Source organism: Diadema antillarum, unplaced genomic scaffold, assembly GCF_040938485.1.
Source record: "Diadema antillarum isolate AM-2024a unplaced genomic scaffold, OU_Dant_1.0 seq00000343_RagTag, whole genome shotgun sequence".
In the NCBI taxonomy this organism is placed as follows: Eukaryota; Metazoa; Echinodermata; class Echinoidea; order Diadematoida; family Diadematidae; genus Diadema; species Diadema antillarum.
In genome coordinates this window covers 1-19,542 of record NW_027271355.1, presented here as the reverse complement: position 1 = coordinate 19,542, position 19,542 = coordinate 1, and the positions used below count along the sequence as shown (strand labels likewise).

At 38.1% G+C, this 19,542-nt stretch overlaps 1 protein-coding gene across 1 annotated transcript in view; it reads right to left on the bottom strand.

Annotated features, from left to right (window-relative positions):
- The window catches only part of LOC139730913 (ryanodine receptor 2-like), a 147,998-nt gene extending 129,066 nt beyond the window's left edge, over positions 1 to 18,932 (bottom strand). The window contains exons 1-13 of the mRNA XM_071641792.1: positions 18,832 to 18,932; positions 17,756 to 17,872; positions 17,044 to 17,198; positions 15,823 to 15,963; positions 10,891 to 11,641; positions 9,696 to 9,867; positions 8,612 to 8,698; positions 6,701 to 6,760; positions 3,329 to 3,518; positions 2,860 to 2,941; positions 2,176 to 2,297; positions 1,460 to 1,535; positions 560 to 724 (exon numbers count right to left, since the gene is read on the bottom strand). Coding sequence (XP_071497893.1) covers positions 560 to 724; positions 1,460 to 1,535; positions 2,176 to 2,297; positions 2,860 to 2,941; positions 3,329 to 3,518; positions 6,701 to 6,760; positions 8,612 to 8,698; positions 9,696 to 9,867; positions 10,891 to 11,641; positions 15,823 to 15,963; positions 17,044 to 17,198; positions 17,756 to 17,872; positions 18,832 to 18,932 — 2,219 coding nt within the window. The remainder of the gene's footprint in view (positions 1 to 559; positions 725 to 1,459; positions 1,536 to 2,175; positions 2,298 to 2,859; positions 2,942 to 3,328; positions 3,519 to 6,700; positions 6,761 to 8,611; positions 8,699 to 9,695; positions 9,868 to 10,890; positions 11,642 to 15,822; positions 15,964 to 17,043; positions 17,199 to 17,755; positions 17,873 to 18,831) is intronic.
- Positions 18,933 to 19,542: the final 610 nt, after the last annotated feature.

The following is a 19,542-nucleotide window of genomic DNA, read 5'->3' as shown; positions in this document are numbered from 1 at the left end:
CACTTTTTTTTTTCCATTAGCAATGCACTATAGTGAGTCTTCCAAGGAAATCAACTGCTGCAAGGTCAGAGCAGAACATTAAAATCAGAGAAATCATATCACTAATTTATAGCTACTCATGACATTCAATTAGACAAACTTTCTCTCAAGCAACTGGAAGATATCTTGCACTCTGATAAAAATTCAGTAATCAATTCAGATCATCCTTTGATTTCCCACTGTCAAACCCTCCTGTAGTTTGAGGAAAAATCTGACTGGTGTCGTGTGCATACTAACAGCTATTTTAAGGTTGAATTTGGTGCACATTAGAAGATCTTGCAAAACTACACTATGTCTCTCATAACAACAAAGACTTCGACATTATTATCCACTCATAACGCATGCTAGCTTTATCTTGACATACATGAAAATGATACTCGAGGCATATAATCATACATGCTAAGCACGAAATACCAGATCATAATGGATAGACAATGTGATGCTGAAGTAACAACTGATAACACTGATATGATAATATAAATGTATGTGAAAACAATGAATACATGACACTTCTTCTCACCTGTCTGTGGAAGGTCCCATGTTGAGCTGTGGTCTGATGGACACACTCTTTGTGGTGCTCAGGGCTCTCTTGATGGACATGCTGCTGGAGATGTCCAGTTCATCGTCCATCGCCTTCGAACCACCGGTCATCAGGGGGATAATGAACTCATCTTGGGTCTTTAACCTGCATGCAATAAACAGCACAACAAGAACATGATGAATTGATCCTGGGTCTATTGTCTTGCATAAAATGAACAGTAGACAACATATTCCTGTTGTATCAATATAGTGTAATTTCTAAGCAATTATATGTACTAGTAGGTACACTTGAGGCACTAACTCAGCTTGTTTGCAACCATTGGTACCAGTATTCCTCTTTGGCCAATTCCATTTGCAAATCCATTTTTTCCTAGCCTATTCTTTTTTGAAAGATAATCAATTTCATCTTTTCCTAGCCTATTCTTTTTTGAAAGATAATCAATTTCATCAGTCTGTCATTACTTGGATTATCACACAAAGAGTACAATAATTTGTATATTACGTCAATGCTTACAATAATTTTTAAACATGTATACACTGTACCATTATGCTATTAAACCTTCTTTGGAACAACATGGCTAAACATGATTTTGATTTGAGAATTATGCACTTTGATGTAAGTTACATTTTTAATCAACTATGACCACTACAAATATGTGCAGAAAGATATATAGCCTATCCAGCAGACACACACTACAGACAGGAAAACTACACTTTATTTTACTCCTATCTGTTAGCAGTCATATGTAAAGTCCAGTCACTGACTTCAGCAAACTTCATGATTGTGACAATAGATGCTTAATATGAGGCTCTGCTAATCATTTCATTGGGATCCACTCCAGAATTTTATGACACAATACCATGTATAAAAGACCCATACCTTGCACTGACGTGGGTTTGTAGATGAAGAGCATGGAGCAGCTTGTAGTATCCCCTTCTCAGAGGACCTGAGATGTCTGTGAACAATGTATTAAAGGGACAGAAGGAATGAACACAGGTAAAATCAATGCATCTTTTGTTGAAATAGATGACCACAATATACTACATTATTTAAAGTCGCCATCAAATTAATGGAAGAAGCCAAGTGTGAGTGATAAGCCCATGCAGATTTTGACACAGCCATGGAAAAAAAAAAAATCATACATTTCTTCTTCAGATTAGGCCACTGTGGTAGATCTGAAGATGTTAATAATCAAAATCAAAGTTTTGCTCAAAGAAAAATTGGGCACAGATATGACCTGTCAGACTGATTTCATATCAAATCAACAGCTCAGATCTTATAAAGATATGTACTCTTGACCAGGAAGAAAATATTTTCATTGTTGCTTATTAACTCCCGTATGATTTACATGGCCTCCAGACATCTCCAAGAAAGACATTTTCAAAAGGAAATTTGATGTAGACTATTTCTGCTACTCTAAAAGTATAAAAGATTGTGAAAGTTTCTGAGCAGAAGCTCTCAAAATAACATGATTATTTTCACACTTTGGAATTCTGAAACTAATCTGTAAATGGGCTGATCTTTTAAAATACGCTACAAAACTTTGTCAAAAAACCCCCCCAAAAACCAGAAACAGGATTATACACTGTACTCACAGGGACACTGTAAACAGTACATCAACTGATCCTCATTGACATGATTGACCAAGGCATGGGCAACATGGTGGTTACCATGGGAACAGACGCAGCAGTACAACTTCAAGGTGTGTGAGTGAAATCTGGAAGAAAGAATATAATGTGTGAGGGATTCACATTTCCTCACCTCAGTTTTATTTAAATTAGTTCAGTTTAATCAGTCACCTCATATTTGTCCACTTTTCATTCCAATTTTCATTTCCAAAATCAAATACTTCAGGGAAATTTGAAATTCAAATATCTGAAATGAGATATATCATTGTTTTCATTTGAAAAAATACATAGCATAACTCAAGAGTCTATTAATCAAAACTGCTTGCTGTCATAGCAACAACAACAACAACAATATATATATATATGAGTTGTATGTTGATACTAGTGAAAATCAAATATTTGTGATCTTTAAAGTGAACTGGGTGGCATTAAATTTTTGTCCAAACTTGAACAACACAAGTATATCAACTAGATTTGTCCAACTCACATGATGATCAAGCATTAGGTCAGCAGCATAAAGATATTGTAATTGTTTAAGGATATCTACGGGTAATAACCTTGATAACAATTCAACAAAATGTTATGGCCATTTACATGTAATGTTACTGGACATTACTTTTGATGCCTTCACATGGTGTAACTGAAACTTACTTGAGCAGGTTTTCATTCTCCACAAGCTCCAGAATGTCCATACATCTGTTTTCCTCTGGGATATGAACTCCCAGCCATGACACTAATGCATTAAACAAACAAACAAACACAGAAACCAATGTACAAACGGCAAACATCCAAATATGGAAAAAACAAACAAACAGAATCTCTCACATTACAGCAACGAAATCAAAAGAATTTATCTGACATTACAATGGGCATGACAACATCAATTTAATTCATTAATTTCATAACAGCAATAAAACCAATATTTTATGTACACTGATTAAAGCCCAAATGTGATGAAGGCACTCTCTCCACGTATGAATGAAGCACGAAGAATTGTTCTGACTGTAACAGTTTTGATGGCGCACTGCGCACAACTTCAATGCATTTGACTTGCATGCTGCTTTTTGAAAGGTGAAATAATGTTAGTGATCTCTCAAGTAGACATGAAAGCCTGCCATACCTGATTCTGGGCACGACACCAGCCATCCGTTGTTGTCGGAAACCTTCTTGGTTTCCACCTTCATGGTCTGCAAGGGCGCCCTCGCCCAGGTGTTGGTGTGCATGACCTGCACCTGGACGCGGGACGGGCACTGCGGCGTGGGGTTGTGGGCGTCACCTTTGAACCAGGCTGCTGACAGAGGAAGACAGTTCTACACATTCACCACAGGAGACAGGAAAAAAAGCAAACAAGATGAGGAGATAATTCAGTTAATGCCTGCTTAATGCAAAGTCTTTCTTTACATGTACCAAGGGGTACTCACAAATCTGGACTGAATACTGTTGGAACTTGTTTTTCCTGGACATTTCAACATTGTTGTCACCTAGCACTGTGCGACATGTAAGATGAAAAGTTGAGATGATGTAAAGAAGGTAAACATAGGCTGTCACTATCCAGGATGTGGAATTTTTTACATCATGTACAATGTAACTGAGTGACATGGCAAGTACAGTGTAGCGAACAATATCCTCACTACTGAATGCACAATGTTACTTTTAAATGCAGCTCTGCTCTGTAACACACTGAGATACAAGGGGGGTTCCAACATTCACATACATCTAAATCAGTCAAAATTCCAGGATGCTTTCAAGGAGATTCTCTGTGTGTTATATTCATTTCATTGGGCAAAACTTATTTCTAACTGGGGATCCTTTCATGTTCTTTTGATAGGTCATGGAGATATTTAATTTTTCAGTGAGCCTCCTGTGGAACAATGGAGATATGGGAAGAAAACAAGATGTAACTGTCTGGTTTGCAAAAAGATATAATCAATCAAGCTACTGTACCACACTATGCAGAATATCTAAGCACTGAAACACAGTAGAAGTTTACAATGTCTGTGAATGAATAAATACGCCTCTTTGTTGGCTACAATGAAAGCTCAGGACATCCTCCAAGATTTCCTGAATGCATGCAACATGTAGCAGTTTAGGCTGCTAAGCACAAATAAAAATTAGTCTTAACTCATTGAAGACGAGTCCCGAGTATATACTCAGGCAGGTGTATATGAGAAATGTGTGTTGTAGCATTATCAGCCTGTCCTGAACAGGTTAGGGTAAAAGCTTCTCAACAAGAAAAAGCAATAAAAGCAGCATATAGTTTTAAGCATGTTTAAAACATTGATTTTACTGCTACATGTACTTTATACTTGCTTCAAGTGCCCTAGGACTTCACATCAAAATCTTGACTCTTTTTGACTGAAATATAAAATGATCTAGTCAACAAGAACAACAAACTCACAGCTATGTATCATGGACCCGAGGACAGGATAGTACAACAACATGTGTACACAGTACCATACATGTATAGTCAAAGTTGTCCATGATAGTCACTCTAGGGTACAGATAAATTGACCACTATAACAGGTTAGTATGCACTGTAAGATGGACAACTTTGGTAAACTTTAAATAATGGCAACTATATACAGATGGTTGCTGATAGAATGATTGCCACTTCAATAAATCTCACTGTACAAAAGCATGCAACATTAATTAATGCCTACAAAAAAATGAAAGCATCTTCGAGAGTGATATTTTGCTACTAAATGTACATGTAACTGGCTTTCAAGATATACAATTGTACACCTGTACATATGAACGGCCTACTCTAGTCACCCTTAAACTACATGTATATTGTACCTTTCAGGGGTTTATTTGATGCTCAGAGATATATATCACTAATAGTTACTATGAACACTTTGTGGATTCAGAGCATTTAACATTGATTTGAACTGTACCATGTAATGCTTTTTCTGTATATGTGACCCTGCACCTCAAAACAAAAAGTCGCCAGACATAAATTTTTAGTTAAGACCATATTCTAAAAGAGCAGACTTTAAGCTTTAAAATGATGTACATGTATAACTCAAATCAAATGGACTTTCCTAACCTATCTAAATATTGGAAAGAAAGCACAAACTCAGGAAAAGTGTGAACTGAGAAAAGAGGCTCTGAAGTACAGTGTCTATTCAAGCGCTTAATCTTTACCAAACCGTGCTGGCTGTGTGATGAATGGGACAAAAAACAGGAAGTAAACCACCAGAGTAACAACAATGAAGGGATTATCAGATTAAACTGAAATTAAGCATGCCTCATTAACACATTCTGTCCATAATTACTGCCAACTTTCAAAGCAGTAGCACTATCCTTTCAAAAGTTATTAGAGTTGAAAATGAAGAGTGTGGACAAGGTTTTTCATAAATGAAAAAGGGATTCTAAAGACACACCTAATCACATTATTCTACCAAAAATGTTCGAGATAAACTGCTAAAAAAACACACTTTCCTGCCCGTTTTATGATACCAAATTTTAGCATAATGTAAAAGAAGACCTGCTCTTTCAGAAAATATGAAAAAGTCAAGTTCGGCTAGGTTGACCCATTTCACTTATTTTCAGTCCTCACGCAAAATCAGTGTGTGCGACTTTATGTTCGTTTTGAGGTGCACGGTCTCATATGGCCTACATGTACATGTGATACGACACCAATCAATGCATGTCTTAAGGCAACATGTTGGTCAATTTCACAAGAATTGACAAACAAAAGTTTTATCAGGTGTTAGAGTGAATGTTAAATGTACTGTCAAGCCTAGCATTATATACAATGTATATTATTACAAATGAAGAAAAATACATAAACAAAAATATTGGGGAACTGGAAAACAGGTAGTTACAATGAATGTTTACAGAGCTGGTCAGTCTTTCCTGAGCAGCATACATTGTAGGCAGTGTAAACAAATTTGTGTTCTATAAATTTGTATTAATTTGGAAATGACAATAACTGACTACAGTACAACTGATGCACTCTCTAATGTAGAAGTAGCCTCTTCAAATCAGGGCAAGAACACAAATCCTGTGTACACACTGTATAACACTTGTGAGGATGTACAGTGTACTTATGAAGTGCCATCTTCTACCCAGTAAGCTTCATGTATTCATAGATCCTAATAGTTGCAGTAGCACAGTTGCTATGGGTATTGCTCACCTCATTAAGGTGTGCACAGGCAGCAAGCAAATGCTACAGATAGCAAACAGCATCAGTTTCAGCAGCAGAAAATAAACAGCTTTCTATATAAAGCATACCATTACACATGTCAAACCAACTGGAGATGATCTGACTTCGTTACAGCACTAATAATCCATACACAACAGCTCGGGTTTAATTAGTCTTGCAATTTAAAGGTTAATTAGTACACAGACCCGTATTGCGGGAAAAGGGATGTATACATGTACATTGTATGTGTGCACTATTTCTATTCCTATACATGCTGATAGAAAGATGCGAATAGATGTAGATGGAATGCGCGTCGATGAGTAACTGACGAGTGATACATTGTACCTGATTGGAGCTCCATCTGGCGTGTTCTGACTGTAAAGAACTAGACCTCCTCTCCAAAATCTGTGTTTACACGGTTTTAAAACATGCACAAACATTATCTTCATTCAGGAACAGTGGCTGACACAAACATTTTCTCACAATTCAGTACATTTCATATTCTATTACGGATCTTAAACGACATCCAACATGCAACGACAGGGTTCTACACAGAATGCATACTTGATATTCCAAGGAATTCCAAGTTTGACTCAAGGTACACCAGTAATGTTTATAGTGGGCACAATGTGTGTCTTTTAATCATAATGCCATGCATATTTCTATGCTTTCAATGTGAATCTTGTAAAAGCCAAAGCAAAGTGCAGCCAGCAAACCTCTCTCAACCAAGAAATCATTTAAATCTGGTCATATGCTACACAACAATCTTTGTTGGCATAAGTCATGCTGCATTAAAGACTTTAGTACTAAGTCTGCAATATATGTAAATAATTCATTCAAACAAATGAAGGCAGTCAACAAAACTTAAAAAACAAAACAAATAGGAGACAAAGACAGACACATACTCCCAGACATTTGTCATGGGTACATTGAAGATTACATTTAAAGATATACAATCAACTGATTGCTGGCAGTTTAACTTAAGGTTTATAGAGAAGTTGACTGTATATAACCAGTTGTGCTCAGATCACACACACACACACAAAAATGGTAAAAAAAGAAGAAAGGATACTGAATATAGAGCAAAAAAAAAACAAAAAAAAACCAAGACATTAAGTACACAAGAATATCAAAATCAATAATGAATAAGGACAAAAAACTAATTGTGCAAATTGGTCTCATTTTGATTGCTTTTTCCCCCTATGCTTTCTCTTTAGCTCAATTCTGTAGATCACTGCTTGTCTGCTCCATTTTTTTTTTAAAACAAAATTTCATTGATATTTACTACTTTGGGGTAGGGTACCCCAGCCCCCTCACCTTAAAAAAATGTTCCATGGCCCCTGAGAGAAAAAGATGGTCAATTTACGAGGAGTGGAGTGAGAGAAAGCACAAGGTCAACATACAGTGAGTAGAGTGACAGAGAACACATGGTCAATATACAGTGAGTGGAGTGAGAAAAAGCACAAGGTCAACATATAGTGAGTAGAGTACTGTAAAACGAGGAATGTTCGCGAGCATTTCAATTTTCGCGAATTTCGCGAGTGCCGGCATTCGCGAAATTAAAATGCATGCGAAAGTTCTTGCCTACACAGCATGCATTGGATGTCAGCTGCAATTCACGAAAATTTCATGCTGTAAGAAAGGCCATCGGCTCCAATTCGCGAAATTTTCATGCCGTGAATATATCATATGTTTTACAGTATTTTACAGAAAATACATGGTCAACATACAGGGAGTGGAGTGAGAGAAAGCACAAGGAAAATATACAAAGAGCAGAGTGACAGAAAGCACAAGGTCAATATATAGGGAGTGGAGTGACAGAGAACACATGGTCAATATACAGGGCGTGGAGTGACAGAAAGCACAAGGTCAATATCTAGGGAGTGGAGTGATAGAAAACTAAAGGTTGACATACACAGAATGGACTGTGAGAATTACTAAGACGCAAGGTCAATATACATGTACAGGGATTCGAGTGAGAAAAGCACAAGGGCAACATACAGTAAATAGAGTAAACAGAAAACACATGGTCAGTATACAGGGAGTGGAGTGAGAGAAAACTGGAGATTGACATACACAAAACGGACTGTGAGAAGACACAAGGTCAATATATATCCAGGAGTGGAGTGAGAGAAAACACAAGGTCAACATAGGGAGAGTGGTGTGACAGAATACACAAGGGCAACATATAGTAAATAGAGTAAACAGAAAACACATGGTCAGTATACAGGGAATGGAGTGAGAGAAAGCGCCAACCTTTGTTCTTCCGAGCTCAAATTGGAGCATCTCCTTGCTGGTAGGCTTCACAAACACCGCTGGAAACAGCTTTGTCTTGGGCTCCACCTGTGGGAAGTCACATAACATCAGGGGAGAAGTAAGAGAGATAGGTGGTCAAACTTAGTGTCCTTAGTCTCTGCACTATGTTGACATTAACACCAATGTTACAAATAGGACCGTCAACTTTAGAGCTCACATCTTGAGGAATGTACAATATGATATGGTATTTTGGCACTTCTCTACATGATGATAAACTTGAGACTACAACATGTATCTGACAGAAGACAAGAAAGAGAAATAGAGATCTGAGTTCATACATAATATCAAGCATGTTATATCTTGACTTAATGGATACAACTGTCATTTTTCAGTATACACAGCTACATTAGTAGCAAAAAAAAAGTAGATATAAATGGATGAAAGATATAATGTAAAACATTTATTTTCAAGACATCAAGCATACACATCACAGTATGCTACAGATTCTTCTGCTGCTTCCAATTATTCATTTGCTGTATTTCAATATGGTTAAAACACACACACACACGCACACACACACACACACACACACACACACACACACATAGTCAACCTTATCGATCAGGGCTCTTTTCCAGTGAGTCTGTACATCAGTTTACAGTGCAAAACAACACATAATATAGTACAGAATATAACATCCATAAGAGAAAGAACATGTTGACAATGTAAAGGAACGAGAGAGGTTATAATGATTAAAGTAAAAGAAGGGCATATTTACAGCAACAACAAAATAAGAAATACATTTTGTCTTATCAATGTGCTCACTCCTACCTTAATTGTAGTACTGGCTCACTATGTTGTGGCACCTAACACTAAAACATTACAACAAGTTTAAAACTCAGGTTATGGCATAAGATTTTCCCCAAGTTGCACTACAATTCTGTTACCTGCACAATAATTACATTGTGCATTAAAATAAAAATCAAGGAAAACAGCCAATGAAACACGAGTTATGACTGGATAAAGAAAGAGAGAGAAAGAGGAAGGGAGAGAAAGAAAGAGATTGACAGACAGACAGACAGACCTGATACTTTGTGTTGATGTCCCTGCCGTTGATGGTAAACCACAGCTCTCCATTTGATGCATCCACAATGCATCCAACCACCAGACCGGACGAGATCCTGCGACCTTCTGGAGTGATAAGCATGTCCATGTGATCTCCTACACACACAGTGAAGCAGTCTCTCCGCTTGGAGCTGTCATTCAAAGTATGCCAAAGAAATACCGATTGTTAGTGAATCATCTCCTACCCATACCTCAGATATCACAGTCCTGCTGAATAAAATCTACAGTCAAACCTGCCTTAGCGGCCACCTCTCTATAGCGGCCACCTGTCTATAGCGGCCACTGAAAAATCCCCCCGAGAGAAAAGCCATGTTAACGACCCTGTGTATAGCGGCCACCTGTCTAACGCGGCCAGCGGCCACAAATTTTGTTTCCCGCGGTAGATTTTAACCTGTCTATAGCGGCCAAAAACCCGATGGAGCCGTAGCCGAGCTGATAATTCAGGGTGTTTTTCTGCTTTTTAGCCGTGCCAGTCATTTCTGGGCAACATTCAGTGATCGCCACCGTTGCATTCATCACTTATTCAGTCACAATAATGCACTAATTCATGACTGTGCACATGCTACATCTAGTGTACTGTGCAACAATTTCATAAACACCGGCATTGTTCTATGCATGATACACATGTGTGCATACGTACACACATAAATGTACATGTATATACAACGATGATACATGTACATGTAGGCAATGCACACAAAGTTGGATTACCTGTCTATAGCGGCCACCTGTCTATAACGGCCACTTTTTCCGTAACCCTTGGGTGGCCGCTATAGACAGGTTTGACTGTATTTCTCTCAACTTAATTGTAATTTTCTTACTGCTGAATGTCATATGTTAACTGGATGTTATCATCATGTTATCTTGGTATGAATTGCACAGCACTTTCCAACTGTTTTTGTACATTAAGAAGAATGCCAACTTGAAGATAATATACACATTGTAGTTTACCTGAAATTCACATGAATACACAAAACATTATGCAAGACTGCTGAGAAAATGTTTGCCATGGGGCATTGGTTTTGAGAATCACATTATAGAAAGTTGACTTATGATATAAATGCAATTCATCTCCTGTTCTTTGGAGGGATACATAGATCTAGTCCTCAGCACATAAATAACTGCACAAGAAACAGTAAAAATGGCTACATTACCTCTCCTGCACTCCTCCATTCTCTCCAAGCATGTTGACTGTCACCTCACTGGTCTTGGACACGTCAAAGTGAGGACTGTAGTGGTGGTAACCGGGGGTAACCCAGCCGACGTGGATGTCTGTTGGGTCCTGTCCAGGGAAGATTCTGACCGAGTAGTAGTACCTGGTCATCATGCTGAGATCGATGGAGTCCGCCTCGCTGATGTCGGACATTATGTCAAGGGACTTGCTGAACATATCAAAGCTACTGCCCATTGAGTTCAGTTTGGCCAGTCGTGGACGTCCGTGGTTGTCGGACCCAACCGATCCTTCATTGTCACTTGGTGGTTTTAAGGGTATATACTCCCTGGTCAATGTGCCGGGTGGTGAGGACTCTGGTGTTCTGAGTCGGTTCTCGGATTTCTTCCCACGCCTCGCAGCACCAGGACTACGCTGGCCATCGACGTCATACCCAGTGGGCTTGGCAAGGGTGTCCTCTGGGTGCTTGGCTGCGGAGTCCATGCTGGCACTCTTGGTGAACTTGCTGCGCTTGGATTTGGCCGGGGAGGGGCCGCCTTTCTCAAATGAGGAATCCGGTGACTGGATGGTGGAGGTCTCGCTGGAGGCAGCACGAGACATTGGAATCTTGCGGCCAAGAGGCAGTGATGCCAGCTTCTTCTTCTCCTTCTTGCTCAGTTCTTTGGCATCACCATTGTAGCCATTCACTCTACTGTGCTCTGTATCAATGGCATCGGTGTCTATTACCTTGTGTTCTGTTGAACAGAGACAAACAGTATCGTAAGAATCTCATGAAACACCAAATGCATGCTCCAACAATTCCAGATTTGAAGACATTGTTATACATCGTGCATTTAGGTTCAATTTTAGCAATCTTTCTGGATCAAGGGCACATTGTACCTGAAATCATGGAAAGGAAACTTTATTAAAGCAGAAGGATGCAAACCAACATCTTTATGTTTTAACCGACTTAGCATCGCACCACATAAATGCATCATGCCCCCATATGTAATGGAAGGTACACTTTAATATGTAGCAATATGTAAAATGCACCTCATGACGGAATAAGCCATTTTACGAGTTGTCAAACTTTACAATCATATGAGAGTACATTTCAATTCATCAGCTATGAAAACCTAACAAATTAGATTATTTAACCCCCTAAAGATTCTCTTAAGATCAATTTCAGCATCTGCAGCAGCCCTCTCCGATTCTAAATTTCACTGTACAGATACAATGTGCGACAGCAAACAAAAGTATTACCCATCAATGGAATTCAATGACAAAATTTATTCTGATTGATACTAACAATAATGAATAGATTGAGATAACATGGAAAATATTAAATGCATAATGTATATAAGTATGCGCATCATGCATATCTTGTGATAATAGAACAGCTGCAGCCTGTACACAGTACTACCTGCAAATGTATGATAATCATACTGATTTACAAGCTCTACAGCATGGCAAAGTACATACAATACAACATGCACAAATGCACAATACACTGACTATTTCATGCACTCATAACTGCACAGTCAAAAGTAAAGCAGGATACAACTGAGGAGGAAGTCATTAGTATTGTACTGTAATGATCATCTGAAGAAATGGTACCAAAGGAAATATTTTATTCCTGTTATGCATAATATTTTTCTCATATCCTGAACACTTTTAGCCTGAAGCATACATTCTTTAAAAAAAAAAAGTTATCTAAAATGTCTATTCAATAGTGCATATATCAGTTGAGAGATTTATCATGCTAAAATAACTTCAGAGTTCAGTATATAGTTCCCTTATTTAAATGTCTGAAAGAGTGCCGGACAACAACATTTTTGGTACAGTTCTCAATGTGGTATTAATGTGCATAAACAGAGATGGAAATGAAATAATACTATATCAAATTACATCTACTCATTCTAGGACTGGTTTTCACAGCGACTTGCTTCCAACAAGGAAGCAAAAAAAAAAAAAAATTATATATGTATGTATACATATTGTTTACTAGTCATGTTTGTTTGAAGCAACTTTTGAAGGTAAAGCAGAGCAGGCGGATGCTTTTGAAGCAGGAGATGTACAGGTACTTGGTACAAATAAGCAGGTTATAAGTTTTGCATACAAATTAGCATATATACATATTCATAAAGCCCATCATGCACTTGATATGAGTGGTGAAATTTGCTGCAGAAACTGAGTATGAGTATCTATTGCAATTCCATTTGCGCATTTACAAATAGAAGACAACAGGGCATTTTAATTGGATACGTTACCATATCAGGCATGACAGTCCCTCTATGTGTAATGTGATGATTTATACATTTCATGTGCTCCTATGAAAGTGAGAGGATCTTGACATCAATGAATAGTGTCTGTGCTGTAACATTGATATCTCATTTTATGTTTGTATTTCCTTTGCACTTTAAAACAAGTACTGTCTACAATATGCCTTTAAATTACCTGCATCTTATAAATAAGTTATCAAATGCACAAGCTCTGCTTTTCAGTAGATCACTCTTTTTCATCACTATGCTTACCTTTAGTCACTATTGTTCCTCTCATTATCTACCATATTCACTTGCACATATATTTTGTATTATACATTACGACTCATACTTTTTACACAAATTGTTATAAGCATAATCATTTGTCAAATGTATACTTTGTATTAAAACAACCTTTTGTCTGATAGAGATGAAGTATAACTGAATTGAATCATACTGACTTCTTGGCCACTTTACATTTTGATCTGTATGAAAACCATTCTTGCCCAGGTTGTCTCACTTTACAGTAGGTCTTAAGTGTTTTGAGCGTGTATAAGATTAGTTACACACTTTCACTACCAGTGTCAGGTGGAAAAATCTTAAATACATGCTGTATACATCTTCTAAAAGCAATGTTGACCCATCAATTCTTTTAAACGTCAATGTCCAGTGGTCATGTTGTATATGGTGATGACTATTAGTGTAATATACTTCATTCAGTCCCATAGAGAGAAGGAGTCAGCACATACAGAAATAGTGAAGAAAAAAAAATTGAGAATTTGACACTGTGGACATTAAGTATTAAATCAGAATGCAAAAAGGTGATATCCAGAGTCCAGTGCAAGACAGGATCGACCAGAGAGAAGTATTTCACGGGCTGAGACAAAATGAAACATTCAATCAGTGCTTTACCTTCACCCAATATCAACTGTACCACATCAGGAATAGCTGGAAGATGTTTTGGTGGTAAGACACAAAAATGACGAATGACATTGAACAATGAACAACCATCAGGTTCATTCAAGGGTGAAACAATGGCATGGGGGAGGGGGAGGGGGGAGGGGATGGGGCTATGAAGAAACTATATGGAGTGGGATGGGCACAGTATGCACACTGCTGGACATTGTGGAACAATATTAATTATCTCATTCCTCTGCTAATCTCTCCTGAAAGCAAAGTCACATAAGGTATAGCATGTAGTATTTCAATTCAATTTCATTTATGGTTTCTCATATTTCTCAAAAAGATACATTTTTTACAATGTTATGAACATACAACTGACAAGACATCATGTAAACTAAGAAATACTTGGGAAGACAAGAAAAAAAAAAGGAAAAAAGAAGGAAAAGAAGGATGGAAGGAAGAAAACTTTTGTAGTGCCAGTTGAAACAAAGCATCCTGTATCACCCATCAAAAATCTGACATAACCTTTTCTAGTTCCTTCAACTCACTGAACATTCATTTCACATGTATTTTATCTAGAAGTAGTTTGTTTGTTTGTTTGTTTTTTGAGGGTGGGGGGGGTGCACACACAAGGATGTACCTTTAGACAATATAGCAGGTTACCCATGAAAGAAAAAAAGAAAAACACATTTCATGCTGATGTATTATCAAGACTTATAAAATATGAAAGTCTATCATGGCTAAAACTTTCAAAAGCTACATCTTCTCTGGAGAAAGAAAAAAAAATCTAAAAAGTGACATATTTCAAGAGAGTCTTGTAACCGACTTGGACAAGACAGCACACAAAATTTTACATGGAGGACATTATTCTCACAATAAAATGGTGGATTGTGTTTTTGGGGAAGCCTGGGTGATGGGGGGGGGGGGGAACAGGTGGCAGGTATCTAGAGTGTACAGCTGTATGTGCATTGTTTGTATGAATCAATGTCATCACAAATGAAAATGAAGAGAACACATTAACATTTGATGGCAAAAAAAAAGGATGAGATCACATTGAGTTAGAATTTGACCATGCAGTTTTGAATTGAAATATATCAATGGTATATTGTGAATGCTGATTATTTTTCTATGATTTTTGTCTGCCACACCAACTTCTTTGGAAAGGGGCTATTTGGGTGTTTAGTTGCAGTACTGCAACATATCTGACTGCAGGGACACATTCACCTCATGCTTGATAATTGGTTGGCTATGCTGATGCTGAAATTAAGTCCTCAGTACATCTCTGCATAGTTGCTAAAATGTACACTTCATATATGTCTCTTATGTCACGCATATATAAGTTGTATATGTATTAATAAGTGCAACGCACATGGCCATTAATGAATGTCTACTACACCTGCAGTGAGACATGACTGTCCAAACTACATTATCAAATTTCATCTAAACCAAACCAGAGTCTGTTTTGACGCTTCCTAGATTTTTATATCAATTGTCTTGTTTGAATACTTCATACCCCCACATCGACCCATTTTCTTTTTCATATTCCTACTGCAGCTGCTAAAGATTTTGTTGGCTACATAGACATATCTCTAAAATGAATTCCAAACTCTAGTCACCTTCTTCCATGGCTAATTCTGCTTATCACAGCTACAATGTGTTAGGCTTGGCATTGGCGGAAAATGGAGGCAAGCACAAGGTATGACAGTACAGATGGTGATTTTTTTTTTCCACACAAAATCACAGGCAAGGACACAAAAAGACAGCGAAATTACTCTGTAGCAACCGATGCCTGCGACCCTTATGATGCTGGTTAGAGGGGGGCGGTGGTGGTGCTGAAGGTTGGGAGCTGGGGGCACTCGTATCAAAGTCTGAGTCGCTCTCCAGCGTACTGCTCCGGTATCCGTTAGTAACCACTGCATTTCGGAATTGCATTAGTACACACAAACACACACGCACACAGAGACAGACAAACAGTCAGACAGACATATGAACGTTCATGTACAAATTGTAGATGCATAACAAACATGTTAGTATGAGTGTTAATGACAAAAAGGGTCGAGGAAAATCCAAGGGGAATATAGCCTTTTGTCTTCCTATCATTAAGCTGGGTGAATATATGATATGGCTACATTCAAGGATCATATCCCCAATAACTGTTTCCCCAGACAATGAAATGACACATAATCTTTCTTCTTTTTTTTCTTTTTTATCACAATCAGTTTCTTTAAGTCATCAAAAATATATGTACTTCAAGGCTAACCCTGAGGAGTTTGTGGTGGCAACATTGTCCCACTTGCATTATATAACTTCACTTGTGTTCAAGTCCAGAGATGTTAAAACTGGTGACATCAATCGATACAGCAACACTGATTTCCTTACAATCAAAACAATGCTGTCATATCAACCTTCAATTTTACAGGGTACAGAGTCACCAATGCATGAAAATCTGCACAACAGATCGAAAGTTGATAACTCATTTAAGGTAAACAATCAAAACATGAACCCTCTAAAGACTACATTTTGTAAGGAAGAACTGGCAGAGTGGAAAAAAAATCACTACTATAAGAAGTATTCATATAAAATTCAAGAATTACTTAATTATAAAATTATCAAGTCTGTCATAGCCTACAAAAAAGGTCAGTCTGTCATAATACATGTATGTGGATAGTTTTATATTCTTTACAATCAACAGTACATACTGGGAGCACACAATTACATATGAAAGGGAATCCAACCATCATAAACACAGAATCTATGCCTTTTAACAGAAATCATATCCATGCAAAACTTTAAGGGAATGATAGTTTCATATTTGGAGTAGGCGGGGCAAAATTGCTGAGCAAAGTCATTCAAAAAACCTCGTCAAGGGGGTTCAGTGGAGAAGGGAAGCTGAATACGTTAATCAGGGCAGTCCCAACATGTGGTAGCACAAACTTGTAGGAATCATTCAAAGAGACAGAGGGGAGTCTCATGGGGATAAAAGGAGACCGTACCCATCTTGTCAAGGCCAGACCGGGCCCTCCTGCTGGACCCCTCATTGGAGTCGGTCTCGCTCAGGTCGAGGCTGTGACCGCCATGCTGTACCCACTGGCCTCGCTTGTTGCCTGGCGACAAGACCGGAACCGGAATGGAGAGTACCATCTCTCCACTGCATGGGAGGGGAAAGGTGGGGGGGGGGGGAGAAAGTTTGGCAAGAATGGCAACAAAATTATATGAAAACACCGATGGATAAATTTGAGATACTCTTCAAAGCAAAATTCAGTTATGAACTGGGTGAAACAAACATTACAAGTGAGGCCTGAAAGCAGTGATGTACTTGTGCATTTTCTTTTTCCCTTCTAGGAGGGGCATAATCATTTACTCAACAAAGGCAGAAAAACAACTGGACAGTAACATATATGACATGGGAAAATGATCTCAGCCTCCATATAAAACAGTACTAAATGTTTAGAAGTGGCTACAAAGTCTATTCAATATTGGTTAGAGATACGATATGAAAAACATGTGCAGGGATTCCTTTTCCAGTTTTTTTTTTTTTTTTTTAATAGGGGGGTTATTGCAATGAACACATTTCTTGTTCACGCTGGTGTCTTTGTGATGTCCCAGAAATCTTGTCCATGTATTCAGATTATCGATTATTATTATACTCGTTCCTGTGAAGCTACGCTCTCGCTCTCAAAAGAAAAAAAGAAAAATAAAACTCACCTCGTTGGGAAGTCCTTGCACTCCACTGGCATGCTGAGCCTCAGGTACTCGGTGGGAAGGTTCTCCACAGAACCACACTTCTTGTGGGATACCTTGAGACAGGGAGGCCCCTCAATACTGTGGTGAGTAAAAACAGAGAAAATTAAACACTAAGAAACATGGGGGGGGGGGGTACGAGGTATAATGGATGGAAACCCCGCTCAATAAAGTCTATAATCATTGGTACGCACATACTGAGTAGTCTGCTTTCCAGATCCTTGCATTTTCTCTTGATCATTATCGTACTGTTAATTTCACATTCCCCTGCTTGAGAGAAGAGACTGCTACCATCCATCCTTTAGCTATTTGACTCTGACTAAGAAGTTTTGAGAAAAGAAAATGAAAAAATAAGTGGAAAGCTAGCTCAATTTGTCATCAAACTAGTACGAAACATTGCACAGGAGATAGATATACAATGTAGTCTGTCATCAATACATGTACTTTTATGTATCCCTTGTCCATGCATCAATGTTGCTAATACCACATTAACTGCTCAGGAGAAGAGCGCTGCAACTATTCATCCTTCAGAATATCAAAAATATCAAAATACAGTATATTCCCATCATCATTCGGATACAGTAATCATCAACATACTCAACAAATATGTTCATTATCAGCACTATTTCTTGGCATCATCTTGGCAATATCATCACAACTATTTCAAGTAATTCTAACACCATCATTTTTTATGATGAAATATTGACTGCAGTCAACATTGTCATTAACAGCCATCATCATCCTAAATGTCATCGTCAGTACTGATAAATCTCCATCAAATCCGTAACAACCCTCTCTGTTATATTTTCTCCTCCTTTTTCTCCTCCTCCTCATCTAACTTTTCCTCTTCATCTTCATCTTCCTCCTCCTCATCTTGCTCCTCCTCCTCCTCCTCCTCTTCCTCCTCCTCCTCCTCCTCCTCCTCCTCCTCCTCATCATCATCATCATCATCATCATCATCATCATCATCATCACCACCACCATCATCATCATCATCATCACCATCATCATCAGTACCAGGTCTACTGGATGCTACAAACCCAGCAGGGATCCTAGTGACGATGAGTCTGTCATTTTCATCCTCCACGGACTGGAAGATGGGCTGGCTCTTGGAGTACCACAGCGGCATCGACTTCTTCATGTTCCTGATGAAAAACAAGGCGGTGTAAATTCCAAAATGCAAATCAAGCTCAAGTTACTTTATAGACTGTGGAACGCGACAGCATTCTAATACAATGGTCTTCTCTATCAAACATCTCCTACGGCACCTGATTTACTGTTAACATCTCGTGAATATGCGACATGAGTGTTTCACATTTTCTAGAAGATTGTCACTGTTAGCACCATGAAAATGTGATCTCTTCAGCTTCAATCAAGAATTAACTATGGCAAGTTGAACGTACCTAAACAAAGTGGTAGGAAAAAGTCAAATTTCCTGGTGAATCCAAAGGTACAGTACAGAGCCTGTAGCTTGATACAGCCATTAGAGGTTGTATTATCTATATCACATGCAATCAGTCATATCAACACCTGGCCAAAGTGTTGTAAAATGCAAGGTCACTAAATCTTGCTCCTTCATGTGTGATGTAATGTCTCAAACACAGAAGTCATAATCATCTTATACTTTTGGATTTTGCTCATTGAAGCACTTTAAGAAGTCTTTGTAACAGTATTTGAAAAAAACAACAAACTTTTATATATACACATACATATTTGATTGTACCAGTTGTCTCCATATTGTCAGAACAGGA